General features: G+C 48.3%; 1 protein-coding gene across 5 annotated transcripts in view; it reads right to left on the bottom strand.

The window, feature by feature from the left end:
• Positions 1-27,921, bottom strand: part of LOC119461663 (fatty-acid amide hydrolase 2-A) — a 117,365-nt gene that overhangs the window by 6,180 nt on the left and 83,264 nt on the right. For 3 of the 5 annotated variants that reach the window (XM_049671850.1, XM_049671852.1, XM_049671853.1), the window contains exons 3-5: positions 13,824-14,058; positions 8,144-8,353; positions 1,402-1,682 (exon numbers count right to left, since the gene is read on the bottom strand). In XM_049671850.1, coding sequence (XP_049527807.1) covers positions 1,402-1,682; positions 8,144-8,353; positions 13,824-14,058 — 726 coding nt within the window. The remainder of the gene's footprint in view (positions 1-1,401; positions 1,683-8,143; positions 8,354-13,823; positions 14,059-27,921) is intronic. The other 2 variants (XM_049671851.1, XM_037723035.2) reach the window with 1 other exon arrangement.

The raw sequence follows: 27,921 nt of genomic DNA, 5'->3' as shown, positions 1-27,921 counted from the left end.
TCTCTTTTTCACCTTGTGTATCCAGTGGCAAAAAAAACATGATGATGATGATCGAGATAGCAAAGACAAGTAGACCACTTATAGCCCCTATAAGCAGAGAATCGAGAGGTAGGGGGGGGGGGGGGGGCATTACGCAGTCTAAAAGGCATAAATTCGATCTGGTAAAGTACATCTGGCGTGATGAACGCAGTCTCCTCGTGGTCCATGGCATCAACGGTAATTTGCCAGTATCCGGAGCGCACCACCACAAATGTGTGATGGGGCGTCAAGTAGATGAAAAGCGAAGCACGGTTTGCAAACCAACTATTTACAGAGATGACCAAGATGGCTGAACATGCGCAACGTCCCGTTGATAGTCGGCTTCTTCGTTAGTCCAAGGAGGTGGCTCGTAACAATATATTCATTACACTCTGCAAGCAGCACGAGCCTATGGGGCTTACACTTGAAGGGCAACAAAAGTGTTTGAGCAGGAACTAATGACCACTAATGCTATAACAGACTGAAGAATGGTAAGCGTAACGTTAAGAGGCAGGAAGACAGCGACGTGGTTTAGAGAGAACACGGATGTAACCCGATACTCCAGCTACGATTAAGAGGAGCAAATGGAGTTCGGCAGGCGATGTAATGCGTTGTGCAGACATTCTGCATTTTATTAGAGTAATGCAACGCGTGACAAGGGTATACGTAAACGCAGTCGAGGATAGCAGAGAATTCAGTACCCTGATGAGAAAATGAATAGGCAGGCATAGGCTAGAATGGGCCGGCGCAAGACTGTGGTAATTGGAGATTGCTAGGAGATGCCTTATATCTGCATTAGTCATGAAATAGGACGATGGCGACAGCAATTCTGATGGTAATGGCGACTTGCAAGAAATCAGTGAAATGGCGAATGACGCTTTGGCGTGTGAGCAGAAGGCAGGCGTCGGAATATTCACTCTCTTTCTTTGAGTGAACGTAATCATCTGGAGGGCTATTCTGTAAGAGTCCACCTAGTGGACTGTCCACTTCGGCTGTCGCCATTGGCTGCCGCTTCACGAGCGCGAAGGAGACTGGCTGGCACCTTCGCACTCGTGAAGCGGCCGCCAATATCGTCAGCCGAAGTGGGCAGTCCACTAGGTGGACTCTTACAGAATAGCCCCCCTGCTCTTAATAGAGTTGAATCATCATCGTCATCTCTTTCTTTCTTTTCAAGCTAAACACCTGATTTGACCCACAGGGATCTCACTCCTTTCCTCGGGCCTGTTGCCAACACTAGCAGCTCAATTAAGCCAAATCATTGCTATATATGTCCTTGAAGGCCTCATCAGCTTCGCTTCCGCTCTGCCGACAGTGATGTCAATGACCAATCTATTCGAACCACTTTTCGTTTTCTTTCTGCATCCCTCCAACGACCAAGCTCACCGGTTCGTGTAGCCTTAGCCTGTGACGCGCCTGCTGTGATCCGACGAGCACAGTCAGCGTGGGCGCCAGGTCCTGGGCGTAGCGGCAGAGCGGCCCAGCCGACAGGAAGGCCAGTTGGTGGCCGCGAACCTGAGGGAACTGGCCCCCGAGCCCCATCAGGCCCGGTGATGCCTTGTGGCCGAACAGGCCATTGAAGAAGGCCGGCATGCGGATGGAGCCGCCGATGTCGGTGCCCAGACCGAGGGCCGAGCCCGCCGCTGACACCAGGCTGCCCTCGCCCCCTGTGGAACGCAAGGGACACTGGTGTTCATCCCCGGGTCCAGCCCGTACCTATTCAATAACGTTCAAATAGAAGACAATAGATAGCTAAGCGGGAAATATTGTGAAAGAAACAAAGGGAAACAAACGGAAAGGAAGTCTCAATCTGGGACCAGCGTTTCGGCAACACTACTTGCCAAAGTACGAGTACACTGACTAAACAGTGGCATCAGACTAAGGCTGATGGCTGAGCTAGTTGGAAGAGATGCCTATTAAAATCAGTACGCAAAACTACGGCCACGCGGAAGGAGCGCTGAGTGACAGCGCTGTGTCTTTTGTCCCTGCATGCATGTCCACGCATCTGTGTCTCTTGAAGCCGTCATTGGAGCTCTCATTTTAAGTATTGGGGGCGAGGACTTGCGGGGTCGCCATTTGTCGGAAGCGCCTCGCTTGCATAGTATGAAGGATAACGGGGCGCGTTCCTCGTAGGTTTGGCCTGTTGGCGCTTAATAAAAACACCACGCGGGAGCCCTTCTGGCCATTTTTGTAAGTACTCTCCAAACGATGGAAGTTTCTTACTGTAATAATCTTGAGCAAACAGAAAGCGCAGAATAGTTTACAGGCACTATCGCTTTACCGAATACGTACAGTGAACGCCCATTACTCACTGTCGCCGTGATGGAGTCCCCCAAACCAGCTCCTTGCGTGAAAGGTAGGCAATCGCTGAGTGCAGAGTATGCGAAATATGTTCTTATAATGTGCTGTCTGTATGGCCAAATGGAGCATAGCAGAATGAAGCCACAATGCGGCTATCGCGCGGGTTCTCAGCGACCGACTGCGCGTCTGCGCGCATGTCCACGCACAAAGTTTCGCTTTCGCTGCGAGCTCATTTTCGCGCCGTGCCGTGAGCTTTAAGCCGCAGCATATGAACATTTGACAGTACACAAGCAACAATTGTTGCGTGGACGCTGCCAGATCTGTTCAAAATAATTGCGTTAGAACTGGGGACTTCGAAGCTATACGGCGACTCGTGGTGTGCCACCACGACGATTCAATCATTTTTTTTATTCTTTTCTTGTAAATTCTTGGACGTTTCAATATTGTTATTTCTCAAGTTGCGTCGCACTGTATGTTTATCGGTCTTCTCAGCGAGGAATTTCCCGCTGCTTTTTGTTAATCCAGTAGATTCATTGTTTGGTGCTAACACAAACATGAGCATATGTCATGCCTTTTTTTAATGTGCTTCTTAGCGTTCCGTTTTCATTCTGGTGAACTTAGCAGTATCTAGCATCAAAAGTTCATAGACCAAATCTTCATGACAATAACCGGGCAGCGTGCCCGGGCGAGCTTCTCAGTGCGCGCTTTCTGCTACTCACCGAACATCGCAGCCCCAACGCCGTAGCAGAAATCTCCCTCGCGGGAGTGCTTGCTACACACCAGAGTTTTAGCCGATGGCTGCTTGCTGGTTCTAAGTTTCGCAATGCAAACTACACGCAGCTTCTTGACCTGCGAGTACGTGTGATAGCTGACACCGGGCTCCATTGCGTACGCGTTGCGGTACCGAGCAATAGCCTACCATGTCGGACGCCTTCAAAGGCAACCATTACCTATTATAGTTCCCTCAAGTGTTGTCAAGCAGACATCCGAAGCGGGAAAACATCCCCGGTTAATCAGAACCATAGCGCAGGTGGGACTAAACTTTCGTTTGCAGCTCGCTTCGGCGCTTCCGAAGCAGACGACGCGGCCGCTGTGTCCACGTGATCCCTCATCCACGTCATACCGACGGTGGTGTTAGCTTTTCCAGTGGTGGAGCTCGCCCCAAATACAGAATAAGGCATCGTCAACGTTATACAACAAGGCTGAAAAATGAGAGATGGAGACGAACGATAGATCATACATACAGGGTGTCCCAAATATCATGCACCAAGATTTAAAAATATGGAAATGCCACATAGCTATACAGAACCAAGGTAATGTTTGCCGTCGTTTGGAGATACTCAGATATGTTTTGCATTCCGCCTAATTACATAATTAGTATTAATTAATTAATCACCTTCTCAAATATTATAAATAGATGAAAAGTGTAAATGAGAAAATTGCAGATCAACATGACAAACGCCTGATACACCTTTCTGTTGCTCAATACATGCTACATAGAAGTCTTTTTCTTAGCTCGAGATACACGGAAAATTGTCGCGCGACTGGCCATTCAAGGCACTTTGCATGCATTCGTGTGTATTCGCGCGTGCGCGCGAATGCACACGAATTCACGCAAAGTGAGTGAGTGAGTGAGTGAGTGAGTGAGTGAGTGAGTGAGTGAGTGAGTGAGTGAGTGAGTGAGTGAGTGAGTGAGTGAGTGAGTGAGTGAGTGAGTGAGTGAGTGAGTGAGTGAGTGAGTGAGTGAGTGAGTGAGTGGGTGCGTGCGTGCGTGCGTGCGTGCGTGCGTGCGTGCGTGCGGTGTGTGTGTGTGTGTGTGTGTGTGTGTGTGTGTGTGTGTGTGGTGCGTGCGTGCGTGCGTGCGTGCGTGCGTGCGTGCGTGCGTGCGTGCGTGCGTGCGTGCGTGTGCGAGTGTACGCACGCAATAGAAGGGGAAGCCAGGGGCCCACTTTTATTTCATCACACCCACAAATAGCCATCAGCTAATGCAGCGAAGGAAATCATAGGGTATAGTATTTGAAGTTTTTGATTGAAGTGTACAAGTGATAAATTAAGGGAAATGAAAGTGGACGAAGAAACAGCTTGTATTTCTGTATATAGATTCGGCCGTGCATGTTCACGGCATTCATATATTCAGCGAAAGTCTGTCCGCGTCTCTCACTTTTTGTTCTCCTTTATCGTTGTTACGACTCGCTTAGAGCTGCGATGCCAGGACCACGTGTAGTCAGTTCCGGCGGCCGTGCTCGGACCACGTGCAAACGCATGGTAATCGGCGTGCCTAACGATCTCGCTCGTCAACATGAATAGACGTGTCAGTCGGGAGGGTCACAGACGAAACCTGTCGGGCCGCCCTGCAACCCTTCCTCCGCCGCTGAGGACGTTCACCCCACTATGGTCACCCTACCATCTCTACTTCGCCTGGTTTGCCCTGTCCTGCAGTGGGGAGAAGAGAGGGGGAGAGTGCCTAAATGGTGGAGGGTATAAGAAAGCCAGCCAGCAGCCACGTGGAGAACACTTTTGCTTTGCCCTAGCGCGCAAGTGCATGCGCGCTGAACGTTTCTTGTGTGTTTTATTTGGAGCACAGCGCTCACCCGTAACCATGTATTAAACCTCTGTTACTTGTTTTTACGTCGCCTCGTCTTCCCTGCCGGACCCTCTTCGATGGTCAACCTGGTTAGAGCTTCAAGCAGACGCTGTTGAAGGTTCCCCAAACCCCGGCCCGTAACATCGTGCACTACGCTCATGAAGTCAAGATGTACGAACTCGCCGAAACCGCTGCACTTGCATGCTAAGGAGTTCACTATCCTCCTCCTCTATAATACAGCAATGCTGTCTATGGCTAGGGTTGTATGCATTTTTCGTGTCCGTCAACAGATCTGCGTATGCAAAAACTCAGCTCCCGAATTTGATGCAAAATTGCTTCGTTCTATGCAAAAACTCGTACGTTTCATCACTTGGGCATGCATGTTTAGTAGATTAGTTATCAATAGGCACCATTTTGAAAATTAGTAGACTCTCAGGTAGATAATAAGGGTTTCTCAAAGATTTGCCGCTGTGCGACCTGCGTCGGCCATGTGTACACTCACACTGCCCTCTCTTTGTCGTCGTTCCAGGCATTTGCGTGCCTAGTTTCCTTGAGCTCTCCCGGCGTGCCGGTCCCTTCGCGCGCATCTAGTTTCCTCCGGATTTTCGTCGTGCCCATATGTCGTGCTCAGACATTTAAACACTGGAACTGCTGACGTAGCGGCGAGTTTTGATTTCGGTCACCGCAAATTACCTTCGCATGCAAAGTAAGACTTTTGATCGCAGTGCAGCGCAGTGAATGCATGTAGCCAAGTAAACGTAATGTTACGCGCCAGCTGCTGCAATTATGGGTTGCACATAAGGCTTCCCTTTCAACGACCATGCACAATATGTCTTCTTCCTTGCACTGTGTTTTACGATCTATTTTAGGACTTCAGTGGTTGAAATCAAGAAGAGGCCGCTGTCACCGTAAGAGATAACTATATACCAATACGAACTGTTTCAGCACTTGTTAAATTAACGTTGCGAACTACGCATATCTCCCACTTCTGCCATGATCTTCGAAATACCCTTCTTGACAACGACTTACTGTAAAACACCAAGTCATCATTTCGTCTATATATGACGTCACGCTCAGCTACTGCAGCAACTTTCGAGCAGAGTAGCCAACTGCTTTTTGTTCTTTCATATATAATATTGCATATCAAGCCTCCTCTCAGCAGGAGTCGGCAGTTTGCTATTGCAGAAGTGTAATTTCTAACGCACTGGCGTTAAGGGCCCCATGTCGCAGAAAATCCAGCCTCAGCGCCGGCGTCGGCGTATGTGTCGGCGTCCGTGGCGGAGAAAAACATCCCCAACCACCCCGACTGCGGAGCCCCTCCTCGTGGCGCAAGGTGTTAGCGAAGAAAAATTTAATTTCTCACAGTGAAATATGTCAGAAAAATGGTATAGTACGACCTAACCACAATCTGCAGACATGGTGGCGCCGGATTGTAATTTTAATGTACGAGAAAACAAAATTCTGTTACGAGAAAACTCAAACACAAACCCCTTTTCCAGCATTTCTACCATACCAACATCGGCGGGCTCGGGTATCCTGATGGCGCTCGCATCCTCGGTAGGTCAAATTGGGACTTAGTCTGCCTAATGCGTTTTGGACACGCCCGCGCGTCGGGGCAATAGTAAACAATTATTGAAATAGTAAAAAAGGGTCCTAGGGCCTTCACATTTTAATATAAGACGACTTATATTGCCCCTGGAAAAATGTCTTCCTAGCAATGCACTGCTGTTCAAAAGTGAAGCCGACTTTAAGGGGATGGGTGTAAGCTTGGTCTTTGTAAGCTATCTTTCCCACGTTCTGTGTTGCAGTGAAGCCTACTCATAAAGAAAAATGGGATCCGAAAGTCGCCCGATAACGCTATCGCGTTCCACTCTTAAAGGCGAAGCTTAAGCGTCCTCCAATGTTTTTTATTAACGCTTATATTTGTTTTTCTTCGGTCAACTTGCCCTGCGACATATATTTTTATTCAAATGAAAGTCTAGAGGCCTACCTCATGTAGAAGTTCGTGTAGTATTCTATAGCTTTATTCGAAATGTCGCTTTTTTTTCAAAGTATTCGGGGTCCCGTGTGCAGTGTATGCATTTTTGAACGCATTATTGTGATGTCATGTTGCAGCGCACTTCGATACAAGGGCGTAACACAGTGAACAAACACAGCGCTCGTGTTTGTTCGCTGTGTTACGTCCTTGTGTCAAAGTGCGCTGCCATATTCCATAATGATTAACCAACTAGCCCACCAGTATGTCTTTAACATCATTGTGATTATGATCTTTAGTCAATGGTACCAAACTACTGTTACTACGAAGTGCGGAGCAGTAGATCCCCCCGGGAGCGCACTGCGCAGTAAACGCGGTGGCCCTCCGCCCTTTTGTTTATATCAACTTGGAGAAGCAAAACGTACTGCGAAGGTCACCCCACCAGGTGGCGGCAGCTCCCCATAAAATAAACTCAATCATTTAATTATTACTTACAGACGAGAGAATTCCGCTATTTTATCGCAACTATCGAGCGCGCCTATGTTTTAATATACGTATTACGATCTCCTACGCTGTTGGTGTGGGCGCTCTGCGTTACTATGGCTATTCCAGAGCATCTGCGCTTTTAAAGAAATGCCGCTTATAATGAAGTATATTTGCTTTTCCCATGAATGCCTTGCAACGGGTATTTCATGTATTCATCTTAAGTACACCAACGAAACATGGGCGTTTTTTATTATCTACTTCTTGTGAATTTTTCGTTGTGTTAATATTGCTCACACAGCTAAAAGTGAGAATGTAGATTGCTTGCTTTTTATTATCATGTCGTTTGTCTATGACGCAAAATGTCACAAAGCGTTATATCTTTGCTAAGAGTTTTATAGTTTTTTTTTAATATATTGGTCAATGCGGCTTGTGTAATACGGCTAATGGGCTCGTAAAGCTGCTTAGAAAGCTTTTTTTCCTCGGTCCTCACCATGTATTCAACGGGGTAGCAAACTTCGAGATTCATAAGTAGCGCAGCCATGCATCCTCACATTTAAACTATACATTTAACGACTCTGTCATAAAATCAGCAATTTGAAGGTGGCGCTTAACATTCTTCGTCAATGTGCATTTCTTGCGGTGTGTTCGTCTTCGTATTTCGCACAGTGCTATAAACGCGCCACCTAGGTCCCGGAAAGTCCCTTAAGATGCAATCACTTATTAGCCTGGTGCGCTATTGGCGACCTGTAAAAATATTAGCACGGGGCGCGCGCTTTACGCACCGCTGGATCCTCCCGGTGTCCTGCGCAGGTCGTAGGGATTGCGCGTCCTGCCGTACAGCCTGTTGTTGGACTCCCACCACATGGCCATCTCGGAGACGTTCGTCACCGCCAGGGGGATGGCGCCAGCCGTGCGCAGCGCCGCCACGGCGTCCGCGTCACACTCGGCCAGCGTCCCCCGGCGGCTGCACAGTCCGGCGTCGAACGCAAGCCCTGCACCGACGACGAGGCAGAAAAAAACAACAACGAAGCGAGCATTACATTGGACTGCAGCGACAACTATCAGCCGTGTGCTCGGTGCACAGAAGCTATAGGCGATGATGGCGAACCGCCCACCACCACCTTTCCGCCGCCACCGTTATCGGCGCTTAATCTCATAATGGGCTAGATTGCTTCACTCGCTGACGTGGTACCGGTGCTTTATGGCGCTTTAGGGCCAAACAATAAACTGAAGAGTTCTACGGTAAGGCAGACAGAGAAAGAAGCCCAATAAGGGTGAAAGGTAGATAGGGTAACCATTAAAACCACGGTCGGCTACTCTCCTGGGAGGGCAAAATTAACAGCGGAGTAGAGAGAGAGAGCACGGAAAGAGAAACGAAAACAACACGATCACATATTTTAACGGGAGCGCAAAACACTCCCTTTCTAAAGGAGCAGCACGTTTAAATCCTTCAGCGTCATTACCGCTTGCCGAATTTATATAAGCGTCTAACGTTCTCTCATTCGACAGCTTGTCGAGTGTGATGGCGACCGCATGTCTCTGCGTTGGAGAGTGTGCAAATGATGCGACGGCATGCGTGACCCTTTCTCTCGTATCGGCGCATTGCAAAAGCTGCGAATGCAGCGCCCACTTTGGACGCACTAATTTCGTCGAGAGCGAAAAATATCACGCATGTGCACTACGTCCACAAAGAGATGCCAGAAAAGCCAGCTTTTCCATAAGCACCCTATCGCTTGCTTTATGTGACAAAAAAGTTCCACCTTCGCCGAAACCCGAAGCATTGATAGCCATAGCAAAGCACTGATCACTGCACGGAATTATGTTCGTAGATTTATCAGCCGTATAAATTGATCTCTATATAAGCTATAATAAATACATTATCAGGCACGGTGTCACGCACGCACAGGCAAACCTGAACAGATCTCAATCGGCGACTGCGAGCACTCGCTGTGACAACGCTTGCGTGATAAAGAGCGCTAACATACGGGAGCGAATGTTTTGGCTGCCTCTACCTTCAACGCGTCACCGAGATTTGAGATTACGTGATATCCAGCACTAGTTGCGCGGGAAGACAGCAAATGCAGCCACCAGCCTAGCCTTGTAGCCCTCCCCTCCGCTTTGCAGCCGCCGGAAGTTACCTCCAAGACAGGGTGCGGCAGGTTTACGCTCCGTGTCACGAGGACAGTCATGCGAAGCCACGGCCGGGTTAGCGGAAGAGACGGGCGCTCATTTGCCCTCCCCTGCCCCTGAGCACACGCTTAACCCACCACGCTGCGCATGCTTTATCATGTGACTTCCAACACAGGGCGCGCATCAAGCCACCATGGTTCTCGGTTCACCCAATCACGCTTACCCTTGCACTTACAGCATGCGGGGCGCGGGACCGCGATAGAATCTTATCGCACTTGGAGTGTATTAGGAACCTCACGGCGACGCTAACGAAGACGGCGGGAATCCGTCTGGTGTGTCGTACAGATAAAAAAAAAGTCGCAGTTTCGCCCGAAAGGCGAAGCATTGATTGAGATTGCAAATTAGAGGACAGCTATACAAAGTAAGGATAGTAGTTTTATCGGCCTTATAAAGTTGTAAACATAGGCACACTAACTAAATTAGCAAGCACGGTGTCACGCACGCACAAGGAAATATGAACGCATCTCACTCGATTACCACGGAAACTCGCTGTCAAAACATTAGAGTGAGTCAGCGCGACATCAGCAGCGAGCGAATTGAGCTCCGTGCCGGCGCTCTCATCAACGCGATCTTAGCCATGAAACCACGGGGAGGGCGGAATCTGCCCTCGCCGCAGATCGCTTTCAAGATACCGCCAGTCAGCCACGCGGGCGGGCGCTCGCGGCGCAGAACGCGTCCCCCGTAGCCTTCCGGCCCAGCGGGAGCGCGCGGCCGCAGCAAAGCGCGGCCCCTCCACCTGCGCATCCTCCCCCGCAGCCTTCCGGCCGGCGGGAGCGCGCGCCTGTAGTCGAGCGCGGCCCCTCCACCTCCCTGCCGTCCCTCCGGAGCGTAGGGCGCGACTGGAAGACTCTGCGCTTCCGTCCCGCTTCCCGCCCTTGCGTGCGCGAGCCGCGATTGCCGGCTCACCGTCGACGGCAGACGGCGGCAGAAATGCACCTGGAGGGTCCATATAATTGCTATCGCAATAAAATATAGCCTAACTCATAGAAGGTGTTGATATCAATTAAAGGATAGTCAACCATGCTTACGCACAACAGCGGCAATAATAAATAAATAAATAAATAAATAAATAAATAAATAAATAAATAGGGAACCTCCTCTGTTCAGTGTACAGAGAGACAAGCATAGACAGCCCTAGGAGAAAGGGATGGTTTGTATTACAGTAGACAAAGAAAGTTGGCGTGAGAAACGATGGCTTTAGGCAACGAAGTTGATACGCAACTGTCCATTGGTCGTCGTCGATATTCGACAATACGCGCATTTCACGTCTTAAAATTTGCGCCATCTGTATGAATTGCCAAAAAGATAGGATAAGCGATGTTTGTTCCTTGCTTTTTCTTTGCCATCCAGCATGCGTGTGAACAACCAGGCATTACTGTCCATACGTCCTTAGCAGGGACAAACCTATCTCAGCAAGTTCAGCTAGCATGAGGACTTGGCCTGGCGGCTCCGTGAAGCGGTTTTATAGTCTTCTCAGATCTTGAACAGATGTTCGAGGTCCCGGTAAATAACCACACAGTATGCAACGCCCATTAATTAGCGTGTGTTTTTAAAGGCATATATTATTGCGAAACCTCCCGCACTTTACTGACCGTGGCTGCTGCCGTCTTGCTGAATAGCTCATGTTAAAAAAAATATGAAACAGATCCCACGCACTGTGGGAATCGATGTCATGCAAAGTATATTTTGGCTACCCAGCAACTTTTGGGATTACGCAATGTCTTACGAGGTGGACCAACATATGTTTGTGTAAGACGAACAGCTATGTTTCTGATGCGAGCGCGTGTGTGAAGAGAGCAGCAAGAGGACGGCGACGAGGGTGACGGTGATTGCGTGACGCCGACGATTTCTCTTCAAACGTTCGACGCGAGCTTACGACATGCCGATTGTGGGGTTCTACACATGTGCTGGACGAGCGTAATAGAGAAAAACACGGATTGTGACGTCATCTACCACTACAGGTTATACAATCGTATGTATTTATGGCTATGTGTCGTAGTGTATATGAAAACGACGATGACATTTGCACTCCGGCGATGGAACGTCAAAACCCGGTCGACCTCTTGGACAGTTTCTACGTAGCGTTCGTTGCTACGAGAAATGTGCTGGGGAATGCAGGCCGATCCCAGAGATGTTGCAGCCTAACACAGTGTCTGAGAGCTCGATTTTCCACGAGGAAAGAACATGAGAAACTGGCACGTGACGGATAAGCCATACATCTCAAGGATTTAGACGGCTTTCGCACGAGAGTATGCGCACTATCGTGGCGTAGACCATTCTATAATGAAGAATGCATGCCATTTGACATGATACTGCTTCTGGTGCTACATAGGGTTTGGTTGGCAAGGATGGACGATCGTCTAGCAGTTTGGAAGTGACGCCAATAAGGAGCTATTTTCGCGAATCTGTAAGTAGAATGGTTCAAATGTAAACTCCAAGAGCCGGAACCGGACTGGCTTCATAGGTTTGAAGGACTGGTGCACATACTAGAGTTTTGATTGCTTCCCTTCTCGACGCATGCTGGGCTGGAATGTCTATATACTGTATGTCTGTGTAATCCGAATAAACACAATAAAGAAGAAAAATGAATCGTGGCCAAGTGTTTAGAACATTGGGCGGCTTTGCTCAAAGGCGGAGGTTTCATCCACTCTCGGTCATGCGCTCCACTTCGGACCTTTGTAACAAAATTACAAAGGTCCGAAGTGGAGCGTCCCAGCAAGTAGTACCTACCGACTACGGCAATGTGTCTCGAATGTGGCAAAGAATGCTTCACAATAACATTTAATTACGTGCCCGAAGGTGGGAACGAAGCTCGCTTCCCAGTGCAGCATCCCGATGCTCTAACCATAAGGCCAGAATCGCACGTATACACCTAGCGTGCCAACGCCGAATATCTCTTTGAGGTGATCATAGCGTGTGCCACACTGCTTAGCACGAGAGCGCGAGAGCATGCACATACGCACACGCCGGGGTAAGTCTCTTTTACTCAACAGACACAGAAATGATATGGGCAGATTCATAGCCTTTTGTTAAGCGCTTAACGAAAGCCGCGCTTCACGTCGATTCGAAGACGTGCGTTGGACCCGCATAATTTTCGTTTTCCACCAGTTCCACTACGTGCTCTCTCTCTTAACGGCTTCTTTCTTACTCAGCACAACGTCAGAGCGTACGTCGCGCAATGGGAATTGCGCAAGCACTCTTTACACCAAGATGGCAACACTTGGACGGAAACGGCCACAAACGCTCGCCAGGCCTTCTCCGGGGATTTGACAATCTCCTCTCCATGCGTTCTAAAAACTTTTGCGTCATTAAGTGTGCTGTTCTGTACCATGGTCCCAAATATTTTTTTAATGTGTATGACAGTGAGTTTGAAGTGCACCTGCGATAAAAAGAAGTCATAGTCTAAAACCAAGTTTTCATTATGACCACAGTGCGCAATGAAAAACCTGACCCGACAGTTTCATCGCGTAGCTAATAAAATGTGTGCCCTGCGTGGTAGCCCAGAGGCAATGGCGTTGCGCTGCTTAGCTCGAGGTCGCCGGTTCGATCCCGATCACGGCAGCCGAATATCGATGGGGTGAAATGCAAAAGCGCTCCTGATTTTGATGGGCTTCAAGAACCCCAGTAGTCAACTTTAATCTGGAGTTACCCCATTATGGCGAGCCTCATAATGAGATCATGGTTTCGGTGTGTAACACTTGAGAATTAAATTTTCTTTGTTGAGCTACTTCGGCCCACTTTTATTAGAACGTTGGCGTAGAGATAACCGGGAAGAGAGTAGGAGCGGAGAGAGCAAGCGCCACTGCGGTGCAGGAGAAGAGGCACGCACCTGATTAGTTGGCGCACGCATAGATAGGCTATGGATGTCAGAAGGGCGCACGAACTGCGAGGGCCCCATTGACACCAGACGTGCGACGCCGCTTGATGGATAGCCATTGCAACGAAGTTGCAGCCAGGACACTAGGGAGAGTGAGGGTCACTACGAAGTTTCAAGCGGGGTGCTGTGATGACAAAAAGACACTATACTGCGCCGTCGAATTATTTGGCTTTGAGTTTAACGGCGAGTTCGCCACTTCGCGTGCCTGCTGATATGTCCATACGTTTTTCTTTTTTTTTTTTGTGATTCACGGATGGTATGAGGATGGCAGGCGTTACCCCAAGAAAGCTGCTGCTTACTTTGCAGCCATCATTGTATGTTTCGGCCACACTTTATTAAGCATTGTTTTGCGCTAGCTGTGGCACTCTGTATATAAATGAAGGAGAGGCGGTTGCCTTTGACGGCCAGCAGGTCCTTGGCGGTGAAAGGCACGCCCAGTAGCGGCTTGCTGGCCAGCAGGGCCTCGGATCCTTTGCTGCCGCGCTGGGCGACGCTGTCCCGCACCAACTTGTCCACACGGCGTGCCTCGTCCAGGGCCTCGCTCATGCGCTCGTCGACCACGGCACCCAGCTGGGGCTCGATCGCTCCAATGCGTGCACAGAAGGCACCGACGACTGCCTCGCTGCTCACCTGCATTGCCAGAGCGCGAGGGACAAGGAATGGTAAACACGTGTGAAGAGGGAGGTAGCAAGGAAACACTGCACGTATGTTCTATAGAACAGTCAGACAGACAGGTCAGTGTGAGGGAGTGAGTGAGTTATCGGCTGTGCACTTAACGTATCGTGCTATCGCTGACGCTTCTCTTAATCTTCCCCTTTTCCTTTCCCCCAGTGCAGAGTAGCCAACCGAGCTCAGTCCTGGTTAACCTCCCTGCCTCTCATTTATCTTTTTCTTTTTTTTGTCTCTTTCAGACAGTAGTAGTTAAAATGTTTCTAAGGACAAGCAGCGGGGAACGATAGAATGGTAAAATTGCTTTAGCGTTTGAATTGTCTAGGGAAAATAATTTGCAACTCCACTGGAGTTGTCTAAGTATGGGCAAGCATTGTGCCGCTTGCTCATCTCCACGCAGCCCACTTTCATTATCAATCTTATCACACTTTATCCGACCAGTATAAACCCTTATCGGTTGTTATCAGCCTTATCGCACTCGATGTGATCCCTTATGAACTCTTATCGGTTGTTATCAACCTTATCGGACTCGATCCGACCCTTATAAACCCTTACTGTCGTTGCAATCTCAGCGGAATCGATGCGATCCTTATCAACACCTATCTGTCCTTATCAACATTATCGCAGTCTCAAGTGTCTCTGCCGACTTTTTTTTTCCTGCCACTGTTAACATATCTCCTAGGTATGTTGACAAAGCATTAAGAGCAAATCGTTGCGCTGATTCGCTTATCCGCGCTTCAAGTTCCTATATATTAAAAGGGTGGTCGTAAAGTCGGTTAAGTGCTGCTCTTAAAACACGTCTATGCTACTGATATCGATGAAAAGCAGAATTGAAAGCTGAGCGAGTTAGTATCGATTTATAGTGTGGGCCGCGTGCATACCGCACAGAGGAGGAGGTAAGGAATGAACTATCTGAAGTCAACGCTCGCGACGCATTTTCGCCGTAGCTGTATCCGTCGTTTCTGCCATGCCTTCACAGTACAGTGCGTTTGGCTGCAAAAGTGACGAAACCAAGTGGAAGCCCCGTCTCGCTCCGCTCAATCCACTCTGCCGCAGCTAGGCAAACGTTCTGGCTTCCGCTGCTTCAATGAGCGTTGTGCGCGCACATATTAGGCTTCCTGCTGAACAGCGGTGTGCATGCCACACCGCTGTGAATAAACAGGTCTGAGCGGAACGCAGAGTAAACGTAAAGCTAAATCTGTCTAATCCTTCCATCGCGCGCTCGCAAGTGCCGACGGTTGGCCTTCTGTCTCATGTTGAACACCATCTATACTCATGTTGCACCACAGGCGCGGCATCTGTAACGTCGCCCACGGTGTTGCTCATTTCGCCAGCGCTGTGGCTTAGCACACCGTGCGATGAGCTTGAGCGCAACGCTACACCATGGTCCTTCAGTAATGAGGGACCGTGGCTACACCTTGCTACCACATTCCATGCTTTGCCTTGAGTCGATATCAGGGATATCATATCATATTTATTTTCAAACATTTACAAAGTGGTCGGGGCTGCCTTGGCAAGAAAGCTGTATAAAACAGATTGGCAGAGCCTAAGCGATGTGTTTGCCACTGGAAGGGGACAAACACAGCAAGACATACAAACTGTCGTATAAAATCTAGCGGTATAGGTAAAGAAAACGGGCCATTTGACACTGCAATAAATTGGCAGTTTAGCCATAAGTGCGAAGCACTGACTGCGATAGCAAATATTTAGCGTTGCGCTTGAACGCCTCGGACGGTGTTCTAACTATACGCGTGTCCGACTAACGCGGACGCGACATACGCGGGTGTGGCAAAATTCTTGGCACCCTTGAAACCTATAACACGCCGTGTAGAATCTGTTATGACATCGCACGTGCGCCATTACGCGGCCAATAAAGAGCCGTGCACACAAACTTCCATCACTTTCAGGTTTCAGCACTGATATTGTTTAGCACATTTAGGTGCGAAGCACTTTATTAGGGGCCCGGGCTGTCGGCGTCTGTCGCGTGATCACGCTAAAAACAAGTGCTCAAAACAGGGTAAACCAAGTGCGGAATTGATCAAAACCGGTTCAAGATAAACTAACATGATTCATGATAATTTAGAAGACAGGAATAATCAAGCATTAAGCGCATTCATTAGCAGAAACTCCTTAAAATCGCTTCTATCATCAGCAAAGGCTCCATGTGCGTGGTGGTTTTCCACCAGTTGTGCCTTAGCACAGGTGTCACAACGGATGATGGATTGCTAAACACAAGATAAACACAAGGAAAAGACAAGGGAAACAGCGGCAAATCACGGCTCCGCACTTCCCCAGCTTTCACTTTGAGTGGAACTGCATTAGCGCCGCGTTTTAGTATTTAAAAGTCGGAGAAGATTACAAAAAAGGCCATGCGCTGAGTTTTATATTTTATGACATTTGATTGCGGGCCGCCATTGTCAAAATTCTGGGGGAGAATTTGGTCAGGAGCGTAAGACCAACTATGAGCAACTTTGGTAATAAGAATAGTGTAGCAATATAACCCGCATATACGGCATGCAATACCATATAGTATACTATACATATACCTAAATATATGCGGATCCTCATGGCAACGACGACGGCGAGAATTCGCTTCGAGTGTCCATAAGCTGGCTATCGCAAAAAATTGACAATTGCATAAGTATCCTATACGTGATTTGAATGCGAAAGCATTATGACTTCTCTAATTAATTGGTTACATCCAATATATGTGACGTCATACATTGTCACGTGTCCTTCACAACTCTACCTTAATCCACCTTGCTCTAATTTGTGCCAACCTTAATTCACCTTAATTGGTTTTACTCCACCTTAAGTCACCTTCCTCTAACGTGTTCCTAATTTAATTCGGTATTACTACTGACGTCATGCAAGACGCCGATAACGTCACTGATTATGATTTTTGGTACCACTCGTTGCCTAGAACGCCGTTTTTTCTGCCTGATGGAAAATATAATGTTTTTGCATTATTAAGCACACGTGATGCTACTCGAAGAAAAAATAACTTCACCATTGGCTGGCACGAGTACAGCCCCATGGCAGTGTGGGCATTTATTACTTATTACAGTTAGCACGAGTCAAGTCATAGGCTCGGTTTGAGCGGTGAATTAAATTTTATATGTAAGTGTCAAATGACCCATTGAGCGAAATGCAGCTCCACTAACATGAAACCTGGGGACGAGCGAAGCATGCTAATGGGGTCATACTGCAATGGCTCATAACCCCGTAAACGCGGCCTCCCCATTACGACGACAGAAGAGAAGTGAAATTCTACGCTGGAATGAAGAGCGGCAACGCAGTCAGCTGTGGAAGACGACGACGAACGCGGCAGCAGTGGGACGACCGCGTGTCGAGCGCGAGCACGAGCCGCTTGCTTACCGTGACTCGTACGGCGACAGGAGACGCCGACAGCTCGAGCGGATAAGGTGCTTCGCACCTAATATGTAAGCACTCATACAGTCCGAGATGATGCGGCTATCCTAAATATGCACTGGGAAACGCCGGAGTAGATTTGCATGAATGAATGCTTTTATTGCGTTAGCAATTATATGGACACTCCAAAGCGTATTTCTGCCGTCGGCTTCGCCGTCGCCGTGAGGTTCTGTATGACGCAAACGGCGATGAAATCGTCGTCGCCCTCCGGACGCTGTATGTGCTAGTGAAAGGGCGCGAGGGACGCGCGCTTTCACGGGGAGCGAACGCCCGTCGGAGAGCAAACGCGCGTTGGTGCGCCGTGCTCCCTGAAGGGCTGCAGAATTAAACGCCTTTTTCCTCCTTTATAATCACTGTAATCACCATAAAGAGAGCAAACGCGACTTCTTCCGTTGCGTAAAGCGTTGCGTCAGGCCGAATGTCGGATAAATCACGCTCGCCACGAGTGTGTATATCTCGTCTAAAGGTCCGAGCATTTTCCGAGGCCTGGCGTCAACAGCCACAAGCCGCGCGCATGCAATAAAGCGAACGCATGGAAGCAGAACGACGACGCAAACGTCGACAACAGTTCTGCGCGTTGCTAGTGCTGCTGCATGTCCAAGTTTGTACATAAATGATATAAGTACTACTACCTTACTCCGTTAGTTTCTCTACTAATTTGCTGTTGCAATTTGATGCTTCGCCTTTCGGGTGAAGCTGCGACAAGTTTTATTGCGATAGCAATTATATGGACACTCTAGCAAGCCACACGATTTCTGCCGTCGGCGTCGCGTTCGCATAAAATGCGTCGTGAGTTGCCGTATGACGTCAATGGAGATGCCGCAGCTAATCGTCGCCGCGTGCCGAACGCGTTTGCTCTATGGTGCGATTGTGAAAGGGCGCGAGGAAAGAGACGCGCGCTACTTCACGCCCTAAGGGAGTGAACGCACGGCGGAGAACAAACGCGCGTTCTGCGCCGTGCTCACTTAAGGGCTGCAGAAGTAGGCGTCCCTTTCCTCCTTTACAACAGCGTCACCATCTCCATGTAGACGCATACGGAACCTCACGGCGACGGCGACGACGACGGCGACGCCGACGGCAGAAATCTGCTTTGGAGTGTCCATGTAATTGCTATCGCAATAAAACGTGGCGAGGCGAGAAGGTGGCTAAGATTTCCGACGCTGCTCGACGAGTGTCCCATTCTGATCTCGTCGAAAACCTCCGAGCCACCCCCAGAGGTACCGGCAACAGTCACCAACGCCGCGCGCATTTGGTGCGAACGCGGGCAGAACGACTACGCCGTCGACAACAGTTCTGCGCGTTGCTGGTGCTGCTGCATGTCCTAGTTTGTACAGATGATAAAACTACTATCCTTACTCCGTACAGTTCTCTACTAATTTGCTGTTGCAATTGATGCTTCGCCTTTCGGGTGAAGCTGCGACAAGTTTTTTATTAAGAAAGGGGAGGACCGAAGGTCGATGGTGGCGGAGGAGGGAAGACAGCTGGAATGTCCTGAAAGCCTGACACACCTTTAAAAACGTTTTGTTGTGTCCACACATTTTACAAGTTTTCTTTAATTTTTTTCTCTGAACTAATAGAAGATTAAGTGATAAATTAACAACTTGATGCTGCCAGTGATCTCAACAAGGATGGTCCCGTACCGACAACTGAGGAATTCACCGCGTTGGCAAAACCTTAGAAAAAATACGCACTAAACCAGGAAGAGATACCAGGTTGTAATCGATTTAGTGACAAATGCACCTCCTCCACCCATCTGCACTGTAGCACTTGCTGTTTCATTAATGTCTCCATGAGGTTGTATATGTACGTAGTGCAGAATATGCATTGATGACAAGAAAATTTACTCGCCCGTAGGCACGCGAACAACTGTGGTATGAGCATAGAGTGCGCGCCAGCCATTTAGGTTTGCCTATTTCCGTGGCGTAGAGGGACTTTGTGTATAAAATGTGTTTTCTGCTGTCGGGGAAATAGCAAACAATTATTAAAATAATAAAAGAAGGTCCTAGGGCCTCCACATTTTAATATATGACGACGTATATTGCCCCTGGAAAGACATCTTCCCAGCAATGCATTTCTGTTTAAAAGTGAAGCCGACTTTAAGGGGATCGGTGTAAGCTTCGTTTTTGTAAGCTGGCTATCCCACGTCATGTGTTGCAGTGAAGCCTACTCAAAGAAAAATGCGATGCGAACGGGGCCCTAAAGCGCTATCGCGTTCCACTCTTAAAGGGACCCTGAAACGATTTTGACGATTTTGTACAAACGTACTGAGTGGTTATAGTAGGTCCTTCTGATCATTAATTGACGCATCTAAGCGCTGCACGTAAAGCGTGCAATTTATTATAAGGTATTAAAAAGGTACATCGCTACCGATCGCAGCACGCCAATTGGCTGAGTTTTGTGACCAAGTGACGCGATTTGACCATAATACGTCAGTAGGGCCAGCTATCCGATTGGCTGCCCAGGTCGCGTCATCGATAATTTTTCCAACATTATGGTGAACAAATGTTCGCAATAGTTTATATGTTAGTTAATTTGTTTCTATAAAAAGAAAGTAACAGAAAGAGAATGCACAAGGAGATGTATCACTACAATAAAAGCACTTCCGGCCAACAGCAAGTGTCGTCTGCTTGCGTTAAAACGTGCTCCGTGTTGACGAGAGCTGCGCGGTCAGTGTTGCTCTTGTTCCTTCTTTTCGCGAGCGCCATGGTTCGCCCCTTTTTTGCGTTGTGGGCTGCTAACGTAGCGATCGGCGACGTGTCAAGCTGCGACATCGTGCTCGCAGCAAGGCAGCAGATGAGCGGAGTAACTGCAGCGCATAAGCGCCGGCATCCGAGCGTTTGCGTCGGTCACTTCACGTCGAAGGATTGCCACAATAGAGTTTAGCGTATACGGTATTCAGGTAAACGGAAGCGCAAGTGTACTGGCGGACCGCGTTTTAAGTGATTAACGGAGCCGCAAACGGGAACTGCTTGCACCCGTCGGGGCCAGCTACCTGGCGGCACAAAGCTCAACCAAACACGCAGCTAATATAGCAGTAACCAAGTTTTTTCTACTTTGCTGCTGGCTCAAATTTTCGGCAAGAGCGTAATCTTGAACACGTTGTCTTCTTATATGTTTAAAATGTTTTACACTTGGTTACAGGAATATTAGCTCTGTATTTGGCTAGTTAAGTTCTGCGCCACCAGATGGCTGGACCGTGCATGCCGATCAGGCCGCTCACGTCCGTCTATGAAGCTCCTTCATCACAGCCGTATGGAGGGGCTTTAGTTTACGCCTCTGGCTATCAGTCAAAACACCCAGCTCGCCTGTGGTTTACCGGAATACCGGACACGCTCGGCGCTGCGACAGAACGCTCGCAACGCACGCTGCTTGATCGCTCTCGCGGGGATCGAACGGCCAGGCGGCTAGCGGAGAGCTTGAAGAGCCTTCGCGCACTGGCTCCAAGACAACCGGAAGTAGACGACAACGTACGTCACAACATGACGTAGAGCCAGCCGAAGGCGGAGCTTAGCCCCGATCACTCGGCTAACGAGTTGAGGAGGAAAATGCATGGCTAGGGAGGAGGGTAACTTGTAATCATATTCTTCCACCGTGCTTGTAACCGTCCGTAGCTCTCTTAACCGCCTAGACGCAGCCATACGGCGGCACACAAAACAACTTCGTCGAAAGAGCTGGGCAGCACTGTGTAGTTCATGCATACGGCAAATGGTTTTGGAAGTGTTTGGCGAATACTGAAGGCTCTTCGCACTCCTGAGATCTGCAAGAATCCAACTGCTGCTTTGTGCATAACGACTGGCCGGACTCCGAAAATTCTTGCGGAAGCATTTGCCGACCTTTTCGTACCTCCTATGCCAAGTGACAACGCAAACAATGACGTTAATCCTCTGACAAGTCAGAACAACACAACGTTCTGCTATGGTCCAGCCTGTCAGATGGATGAAACAGACTTTACTCTCGAAGAGCTGCATCACGCCCTCAGCCTCTCCAAACGTCGCACTGCCCCTGGTGAAGACGGTGTTACGTACCAGGCATTACGAAACATCGATGAGGCCTTTCATCAAAATGTCTTGGACGCATATAACGAAGTATGGCGAACGTCTCTGATCCCCAATGATTGGAAATCATCTGTGGTGATACAGTCTTAAAGCCCGGCCGCCCTGCAAAACACCTAAAGTCTTACCGGCCAATATCGCTAACTTCTAATGTTATGAAGCTGATGGAACGAATGGTACTGATTCGTCTAGACGGCAGGCTACAAGAGCTTAATTTCTTTCCTGATGTCATGAGCGGCTTTCGTCGTCACGTTCAGCCCTCGATAGCATAGCAGACCTCGTTTCATCTCTAGAGTCTGCTCGAGGAAAACAAGCACTCTGCATACATGCTCTTCCTGGATATACAGCAAGCGTTCGATTCGGTTCCCCATAAGGCGATTATTATCGCCCTTAGGAATGCGGGAATTTCGGGTCGACTGCTTCATTTCGTGCATACTTTCTATCTGAGCGCCACATGAAAGTGCGTGTTGGAGGAGCAACAAGGTGATTCTCGCCCCGTTAAGTGCGGTGTACCACAAGGCAGCGTCTTGTCGCCGCTTCTCTTCAACAGTGTACTTGCTGGACTTCCAAGCCGATTGCCTCAGGAAGCAGACTTTCCAATATGTATAGCAATCTATGCTGATGACATTGCACTGTGGATCAGCGGTCCTTCGTACCACGGTCCACGTCTTCGTGGATCTTGCAGAGAGCTCTGAATGCGACTTCAGAGTACTTGGAGGAAGTTGGTCTGCAGATCTCACCAGCTAAGTCAGCCGCGATTGCGTATCATCCAAGGGCAACGGGCTCGTCGAACCATGAGCCGGCTGTACCTCGGAAAGACACCGGTACAATGGGTACAACACCACCGCTACCTGGGCGTAATTATCGATGATCGCCTCTCTTGGCGCCCTGCCATTACCTCTGTGCGGTGCAAATCCCGGTCCGCTGCTCAAGTATGTGGCCGCCTTGACTGCTAGAGGCGCTGGCTGCGACCAGACGACAGCACTTCAGGTATACCAATCGTCTGTCCTCTCTGGCGTGATGTATGCCTTGCCAGTCTTGAACGTGCCGCCAAATGTGATGTCTGAGTTGGAACGGGACCATCGTGTTGCTCTCCGAGTCATGCTTGGCTTACCTCGTGAGGCGCAATCTGTTCCACTACTCACGGAAGCGCACCAGTTGCCCCTGAGCTTGCAAGCAGACCAGAGAGCGCTACACCATATCGAGCGTTTGCAACGAGCATCAGACGGCCAAGCACTGATTAATCGGCTGCTTCAGCGCCCATTCTCTCGGATGGGGAAAATGGCGGCATTGTTTGAGGACATTACTCAAAGTTCAGGAGATACTTCTTTCACACTCCGAAGAAGCGCAACAAATGCTCCCTTCCCCATTTATCTGACAATTCCTGAAATACACAAAAAATCTAGTCAGCCTGTTCCGGCACTATTTCAATTGGCCCAGTCCCACCTATTTGAAAAATTTGAAGGGTTATATTGAGGTATTCACGGACGCATCTGTACACAGCGACGCGCAAGGCGCTTCTGCAGCTTTCTTCTGCCCTTCGACTGGCATCAGACGGGTATTTAGAATACTACATCCAACCTCATCAACAACTGCAGAACTAGCAGCGATTGATGTTGCTCTGAAATACGTACACGAAGAATTAAACGCCTTGAAGGTCGTCATTCTTACAGACTCCCGTGCTGCCCTCAGCAGACTTAGACAAGATGCCGATAGCCCATTGTTGTGCAGTATCCAAGAAACTTCCGGCAAAATTACTTCCTGTGGAGTGTCCCTCATTGCCCAGTGGGTACCCTCGCACGTGGGCATCGCTGGAAATGAAGAGGCTGATCGCCTCGCTTCAAGCTGTGCCACCATGAATGTGACTGCCCCTGACATTTCGTGCACATTTGAAAATGCCCGTCTCCTGATACGCCGACACCTCCTAAAGCAGCACCCAGACCGGCGTGTTGCAGACGGATCGTTCCCTCCACGCGTTCGTGGTCGAGGCCTGCCCCGTCGTGCTAGAGCACTGTTATACAAGTTAAGGGTTGGGTGTGTGTTGGTGCGCGAACGCCTATACCGACAAGGACGTGTGGACAGCCCGTCGTGTACGTTTTGTGGCTCCTGTGAGACCCTTGAACATCTCGTTTTAGAGTGTCCCGCATTCGTTGCGCCGCGCGCATTACTAATTAAGGAGTACAGACTTATGGGGCTGCCATGTGCGACCCTTGACGATTGCCTTTTTCCAAGGGGGAGCGCTGCAAGCGTGACCAGGCCCATCGAGCCCTGCTAGTTTCCTGAAGGACACTGACTTGGCCTCCCGTTAGGACGTTATTTCTATTTTTGTTTTGTCTTTGTTTTGTCCTGTCTGTGTCTCCGTCATTTCTTATTTCCTCTTTTCTTTTCTCATATTTTCATTCCTCTATTCCCTCCTCCTGTAGAGTAGGCAGGCGTTGTGCCCCTCTCGGTGGCAGTTGTCAGCTTGCTCCCTCCTTAATCCCTTTGTGTCCTTGTGTGTATATGTGTACAAATCAAATAATAATAATAATAATAATAATATGAGAGCAGCAATGTGTGAAAGAGAAATTATGTTGTGAGGTTTAACGTCCCCGAGCTTCACCGTGGGTTATGACGGACGCCGTAGTGCTGGGCTCCGTATTAACTTAGACCACTTGGGGAAGTCCGGTGCACGAGCTATTTTGCATTCTTCCCTTACCTGAATGGGGCCGCTACAGCTGGGAATCGAACACTCCTCGACGTCGGGCTCAGACACAGAGCGACATGGCCACCTAAGCCACCACCCAATATACAAAAGAAGTAGAGGGATGATACGAAAGTAAAGCAAATCAAAGAACAAAACAAAGACAGAAAATACCGCAGGGGTTTCTGCTCTCAGGCAGCCATGAACGTTTGGCATCTCAATTGCGCTGAAAAGGCCAACACCAATATTGCGGCGTTGGAAACCAGCTGTGTTTGTAAACAGCAGCCCGTTCCTCGGAAGTCCGCCAAGCGTTTATCTGAACGTCTGCAAAAGACACTGGAAAAAGAAGAGAAATGACTCAACAGCGGCTCGAAGATTGCCTGAAGATGCGGGCCACTGGTCAGGCCACGGCTTGCCCAAAACAATGATCACGAAAGCAAACTGCACGTGATAGTGCTGCGCCTTCTTCGGCGCATTCTTTTTTTACCCCTTTTTTTCTTCTATGCTGAGCAGCTCGGCCCAGAACAAAGCGATAATGGAGGGGCCGGACACCACTTCTGGCTTGCAGTGAACGCCTTTGGATTGTTCTCCACCCCTTGAAAACGCCGCAGGACGTCACGTTTTTTTTTTCTTCTCGACCCTCGGTGGTTTCTGAGTAACGAAGTCATCAAAGACGGCTAGCGTTATGGTTTAAATAGCGCTCACACCCACATGCCACCAGTGTACCGATACGTGCGACTCTTGTACGGCGCTCGCAATAGAGTGGTCACCGACCTCTGGTTGCATTGAATTACTGCAATGTTCGCACGCCCTTGAGGGATTAGAAATTATGCCATTCCCTCTATACTTGCGTGCTTCCCAATTAAGTGAGTCTTGGCGCAAAGGCGCTTACCGAGGATAAAATCATCAATCGAAAACGAGCCAGCGTCGGCTATACTGGGTAATCCGTAACGCTGGGGAAAATGCCTCTGACAGATAACAAAAACTGTTTTACTTCTACGGCAGTTAATATTTGTTTTTTTTTTCTAAGTGCGTACTCTATATCTTGCGGCCAATAAATTTCAGTGGTCGGAATGTCTTAAGAAAGATAAGAAAAGTGCGATCAATTGGCGTTGCAATAGCAGCAGACACCGGACTTCCGCGATGCAGAGCTGCAAGGTACACGTTATGCCAAATGCTGATAACAAGCATAACTAGAGGGGAGAAGATCTGGAAGGAGAAAATGGGGGAACGGTTAGGCACAGCCCGCACTGAAAGTGAGACGGGCAGTATTGATCTCGCCATTTGAAACGCAAGCAAGAAGGCGCATATGAGAATAAAACAAAGATGCAGCAGCCCCAGGGATTAGACTCCCGGGACACGCCACGAAGTTCGAACACAGCAACACAATCAAAGTGCGCGACCGCCTTCATTCTGTCAAATGTGATAATAAAATAACGATAAAGAAGCGAAAGAAAAAGAGAAATCAACACAATTGTCACAACACCGGGTGAAGCCACTGCAGACAGTAGCGACTCCGCGGTAAAAGCGCCGAATTCCACTGCGCTCCGACGCGTTAATTATTCGCGCCGCCTCTTTCGCCCGGACGAAATTGGAAGTGCTACTTCGTTTAAATATAGACCGTGGGAGAAACAGTGCCCCATCACGGCATGCGAGCGCTAAACGTGCTGAGAAGCGTACCCGCTCCCAGCTGAGCGCACTTTCACCAAATCCTTGCAACGCTGTGAATGCTGGTCCTTCCAACGGTTTTAGTTTCGCAAATTCCTGCACGATATTATGCAAAGGCTTGGAACAATGAATGGTCACGATGTGGCCGGCTGATATAGAGGGAGGGTGGTTCTTGCTTCAAAATAGCAGTTCGATTTAGGCGGCGGATTAGAAGGGCGCATTTGCGGCAGCTGCATGCTTTGAGCGGAACAAAGAACGTGACTCGCCTGCAGTGATTTGTGGCAAAAAGCACGGCTCTGTTCGCAAGGTATTCGCTGTTGGAAGGGCAGCGAAAACAAATGAGAGGCACATGCGACATGACCCAGGAAAAAGAAGAAGCGAAAAGGAATAGGAATGCGTTCGAACAAGTAAGCAATAATATAGAAATGCAAATGTTTCGGCAGTGATTGTGCTCACTTATGATAAATTCTTATTTTTGGCTGCCGTCAACTTATAGCAACTTATAGGTGATCACTGATAAATTTCTTAATGGGCTCTATTTACCTATTTTACTATTGACTGGCACTGATGGAGCCTGTGAGCCCTGTAATATGAACTACGCGTATGTGGTCATATTACGTAAGTAGACTACAGCAATTTACTCATTTTGCTCAAGCACATTTCCGTTGTAACCAGTGTTTGAATTCATGAATCACAGTCGCTAGCTTCATCGCAATAATATACCAGTGCCTGCCATTTGCAAGGTGTAACATGGCGCTGGTCTGACCATACAGACGCATGTCTTTCATATGACCCCCGAGAGTGCGTAATAAAATCCTTTGGTAAAAAAAAAAAAAAAAAAAAAAACTATCCTGACATTTTAGTTTTTTTTTTCACTCCTACCAACTAATTAGCTCGACGCACTAGGCGAAATATCCGACAATTATCTTATTTATTTATTTATTTATTTATTTATTTATTTATTTATTTATTTATTTATTTATTTATTTATTTATTTATGTAATAAATAAATAAATAAATAAATAAATAAATAAATAAATAAATAAATAAATAAATAATAAATAAATTAGATTGGGGAGGGCGCCATGTTGTACGTCGATTTACCGCTGCGAAGATAGATCTGTGGTACAAAGAGGGAAGCGGAATAATGTCAAACAAGAGGCTAGACGGCTTATCCTTTGTTTTATCAGACCAGGACGCAGGCATGCGATACGTACTGTATTAATATATTAAATACATATTTCGTTATCATAGAAACACCAGAAATGCCTTAGCGAAAAGCCGGGAGCGAGAATACAGAGTGCCAGAGAGGAACCACTCCAGAGTATCTATGATTATCAAGTCAACTGTACCCTGATTACAGGGTACAGAAAAAAAAGAACATTACATGGGGATTCAATATGTGCGTACAAACGATGTGTTCTCACGCTGCTGCATGCAGACGCGAAGAGGAGCAAATAAGCCCAGCAGTGTGCCTGTCATGAGAAGTAGAGGTAGGATCTATAATAATAGATAGATAGGCCCATCAGCCCAATTACGAGAGCAGATAGCATAACAGCTTAGCCCAGAGAAAAGCACTGCATGGAAGTAAATAGACCGGTTGTTGATCTCCGACAAGCGCGTGATAGTAAGCGTTCACTTTGGTCCTCGACATAAGCGTTCCTAACGAGCGTGTTATTGTCGTTATTGTCAGTTTTGTAGTTCAGAAAGTTTGTAGTCTCGTGATTACCCTATCTATCTACCGATTAGGTCGCTATCTAGCTTAAGGCAAGATAGCGACATAAGTACACAATACAAAGGCACACATGAGAGGTGCTAACAGCTGATAATATTATTGGAGGCAAAGGAGAAATACAAAAGTCAGCCTGCCCGCGTCTCATCATCATCATCATCATCATCATCATCATCATCATCATCATCCATCATCATCATCATCATCCTCATCATATCATCATCATCATCATATCATCATCATCATCAGCAGCCTAA

This window comes from Dermacentor silvarum, chromosome 8, assembly GCF_013339745.2.
Source record: "Dermacentor silvarum isolate Dsil-2018 chromosome 8, BIME_Dsil_1.4, whole genome shotgun sequence".
Lineage (NCBI taxonomy): Eukaryota > Metazoa > Arthropoda > Arachnida > Ixodida > Ixodidae > Dermacentor > Dermacentor silvarum.
The sequence above is the reverse complement of the archived record's forward strand: the minus strand, read 5'-3'. Positions and strand labels throughout refer to the sequence as shown.